At 65.9% G+C, this 3,382-nt stretch overlaps 1 protein-coding gene across 1 annotated transcript; it reads right to left on the bottom strand.

Moving 5' to 3' along the window:
• Positions 1-289: 289 nt before the first annotated feature.
• HSPB6 (heat shock protein family B (small) member 6) lies at positions 290-3,018 on the bottom strand. Its single transcript, XM_024199906.3, has 3 exons — positions 2,775-3,018; positions 858-980; positions 290-780 (listed from the first exon to the last, which is right to left on the bottom strand). Exons 1-3 carry the CDS (start codon positions 2,976-2,978, stop codon positions 583-585), a joined length of 525 nt encoding a protein of 174 aa, XP_024055674.1. The 5' UTR covers positions 2,979-3,018; the 3' UTR covers positions 290-582.
• Between the last annotated feature and the right edge of the window lie 364 nt (positions 3,019-3,382).

The raw sequence follows: 3,382 nt of genomic DNA, 5'->3' as shown, positions 1-3,382 counted from the left end.
GGCAACAGGCGTGTTCTGCTGTATAATCTTAAACAGGTGCACCCTGACACATCCTCTCTGCTACGCACCACCTGCCCCCATTGCCAAACAACCTCAGCCAGGTTCAGCGTGACCACCACTCCTGTCCCCCAACAGGTACAGACCAACCACCGCACACAATTCCTACCATGCACCCCTGTGACTTATCACCACCGCTCCCCGCCCTCCTCCCAGGCAGCACCCCTGGGTGAAATCCCATCCCACCCCACCCCAGCAGTGCCCCTCAGAAACAACCACAGGGAGGCACTGGTCCAGCAGGTGAGTGGAGTTTATTGGCCGAGCTCCCGGCTTCATACAGCACCAGCCATAGATAAGAAAAGACCCTGCGAAGCAGCTGGGGGGGGAGGGGGGCAGGAGCAAATCCCAGATCTCTGCTCCCCCAGTTCTCTGCTCCCCTGGGCCTGGAAAGGGGGAGCCCCTGAAATTCTGCTGTCCCAAGGGGCTGGGGGAGTGTGATGCCCACAGGGGGTGGGGGTGTCCCTAGTGGGGACAGGGAGACCCCCTGACTCCTGTGGGGGGGGTAGAGGCGGATCCTTGCCCCCCCTATTTCCCGGTGACGGCGGGGCTCTGCTGGTGGGTGATGGGGACGGTGCGCTCCTGGGCCTTGCCCTCTGGTTTGGTGGGCGCTGTGATGGAGAGGATGCCGTCGGGCGAGAGGGACGACGTGATGGTGGCAGGGTCCACGCCCCGGGGCAGCCCGTAGCGCCGGTGGAACTCGCGGGAGATGTAGCCGTGCTCGTCCTGGGGGCAAGAGAGAAGGCATTAGTGCGGGGGGGAGGAGGGTTCAAGGGGACACCCTGGGCTGGGGGGGGCCATACCGGACGCTCCTCATGTTTGGCGTGCACCTCCACGTAGTCACCCACCACCTTCACGCTCAGCTCCTCAGGCGAGAAATGCTTCACGTCCAGCAGCACTGAGAACCGGTCCTTGTCCAGCGTCATCTGCAGGGGCAGACCAGTGGGTGAGGGCAGTGCCAGGGGTGAACTCGCTGGGGCTGGGCACTGTCAGAGGGAAGCTCACGGGCCAGGGCTGGGCACTGACCAGGGGCAACTTGCAGCGCTGTGGGTTGGGACTGCACACTACTGGAGGGAAGCTTGCAAGTCCTGGGCCGGGCACTGCCGGAGGAAAGCTTGCAGCACCTAGAGCTGGATACTGCAGCGGGGCGGGGGAACTCGCGGGGGGGGGCTGGGGCTGAGCACTGTCAGGGAAGCTCACAGCCCTGGGGGGGGGGGGATGCTCCCAGGGCTGGGCACTGCCGGAGGGAAGCTTGCAGCGCCTGGGGCTGGACACTGCAGGGGGGGGAGCTCGGGGGGGCTGGGGCTGGGCACTGCAGGGGCTGGCCAGCTCGCAGACCGGGGGAGGGGGGAGACACTCGCAGGGCTGGGGGCCAGGGCTGGGCACTGCCGAAGGGAAGCTTGCAGTGCCTAGGGCTGGACACTGTCAGGGAGAAGCTCGCAGTGCTGGGGGCCAGGCATGGGCACTGCTGGGGGAAGCTCGCAGTGCTGGAGTTCCACCCCTCCCGCTGAGCGCTGCCCCTGCCGGGCCCTGCAGATGCTGGTGCGGTGAGGGATGCAGAGCCTCGGGGAGGATGGAATAACGGGGTCCAGAATTGGGGTGGGAGATAGCTGCTCCCCCCACCCCCCTGGCCGGCAGCAGGACCAGCTGGCAGCAGGCGCCGCACGGCACAGGAATGTTACCATAATAGGGCAGCCTCTGCTTCTGCCCTGTCACCCCTCTCCTGCTCGCTGGGGCTCCAAGGGGTGGGGGGCACCTGCACCCCAATATGCCTGTGTACAGCAGCACCCCCCACAGTCCCCCTGCTCCCAGCACAGCCCTGGGGGAGCTTGTACCCCTGGCTGGGGCACTGGGGTGAGGCTCTGGTATTTGGGGTATGGGCCTGGCAGAGCAGAATTTGGGGGTGCAGAGTGGATGCAGGCCATGCATGGATCTGGGGGTACAGTGAGCACAGGAAACACCTGGATTTGGGGTTGCAGAGAGCAGAGGCTAGCCCTGGATTTAGGGGTGCAGGGGGGGCAGCAGGGAATGGGGATGCAGGGAGGGACAGAAGGGGTGTGGATTATAGGATGAAGCAAGGGGACATGGCCAGAATTGGGGGTGCAGGGTGGAGGCTATACATGGAGTTAGGGGTGCAGAGAGAGTGGGGGACATTCATGGGTGGGTGAGGGCCCACGTGGCTCCGGGGGGCCAGCAGCGGGTGGGGTTGGTGCGGCTGTACAGGAAGGGTGGAGACCACACACAGATCCAGGGGGTGAAGCAAGGGGGATCAGGGATGTGGGGAGCAGTGAAGGTGATGCAGAGATTTTGGGGGCAGTCAGGGGGTGCAGAGATTGGGGGGTATAGGGATTGGGGACAGTGAGGGTTAGGGGCAGGAGTATTGGGGTACAGTGAGGGTGGGGCAAGGATTGGGGGAAGGGATTGGTGCAGCAAGGGAGTGTGGGGATTCAGTGGGCAGTGAGGGGGTGCAGGAATTTGGGGGCAGCAAGGGTGATGCAGGTTTTTGGGGTGCAGCAAGGGAGTGCAGGGCTTTGGGTGGGGGGTGCAGGGATTTGGGGTGCAGCGAGGGATGCAGGGATTGGGGCAGTGGAGGTGCAGTGAGGGGATGCAGTGATTTGGGGCAGTGGGGGGTGCAGGAGTTTGGGGGTGCAGGGAGCGGGGGCAGCAAGGGGAGCAGGGATAGGGGGCAATGAGGGGCGCCTGCCCCACCCCTGACCCACCTCGGAGAGGCCGGTGTCGGGCAGAGCCACGCCAGGGGGGCGGGCATGGAGGGGGCCGAGGCCGGCGGCAGGGCAGAGGGCCGCCAGGTCGCTCTCCAGCAGCCCCTCGCCGAAGCGCTGGTCGAAGAGGCGGTTGGCGAGGAAGGGGCCGAAGCCGGGGCCCAGGGGCCGGCGCAGCCACGGGTGCTGGATGGTGACGTCCATGGCAGCTGGGTCGGGGCGTCCGTCTGCACTCGCCCTGCGTCAGGGCCTTATATCCCACGGGCGTGGAAGGCGCTAGAAGCCTGGGCGAGGAGGGATGGCTGGGCACCGGGCCAAGGGGAGGGCCGGGCTGCCTGCCAGGCCTGCGGGGCCAGGCAGGACCGGCACAGACAGACCGACCTGCACTGATGCGGACAGACACACAGGGTGGGCAACCCCCCCATCCCCAGCTGCCTGTCACCAGAGACAGGCCGAGTCTGGGCCAGGTCGCAGGCCTGGGGAAAAGGGGGGAGTCCCTCCTGGCCAGGGGTCTGGGAAGCTGTGAGCGCAGACAGACAGCTCTGCCCCTTCAGCTGGAGGAATGGACAGACAGACATCCCCATGGTTCAGCCCCTCCAGCAGGGACA

This window comes from Terrapene carolina, unplaced genomic scaffold, assembly GCF_002925995.2.
Source record: "Terrapene carolina triunguis isolate 2854851 unplaced genomic scaffold, T_m_triunguis-2.0 Scaffold461, whole genome shotgun sequence".
Classification (NCBI taxonomy): Eukaryota; Metazoa; Chordata; order Testudines; family Emydidae; genus Terrapene; species Terrapene triunguis.
The sequence above is the reverse complement of the archived record's forward strand: the minus strand, read 5'-3'. Positions and strand labels throughout refer to the sequence as shown.

Excerpts from the sequence above, each read along its gene's own strand:
- HSPB6 (XM_024199906.3), bottom strand. The coding sequence starts at position 2,978 with ATGGACGTCACCATCCAGCACCCGTGGCTGCGCCGGCCCCTGGGCCCC. Across the intron at positions 981-2,774 it reads CCGACACCGGCCTCTCCGAG|ATGACGCTGGACAAGGACCG; the intron begins GTGGGTCAGGGG and ends CTGCCCCTGCAG. Across the intron at positions 781-857 it reads CCAAACATGAGGAGCGTCCG|GACGAGCACGGCTACATCTC; the intron begins GTATGGCCCCCC and ends TCTTGCCCCCAG.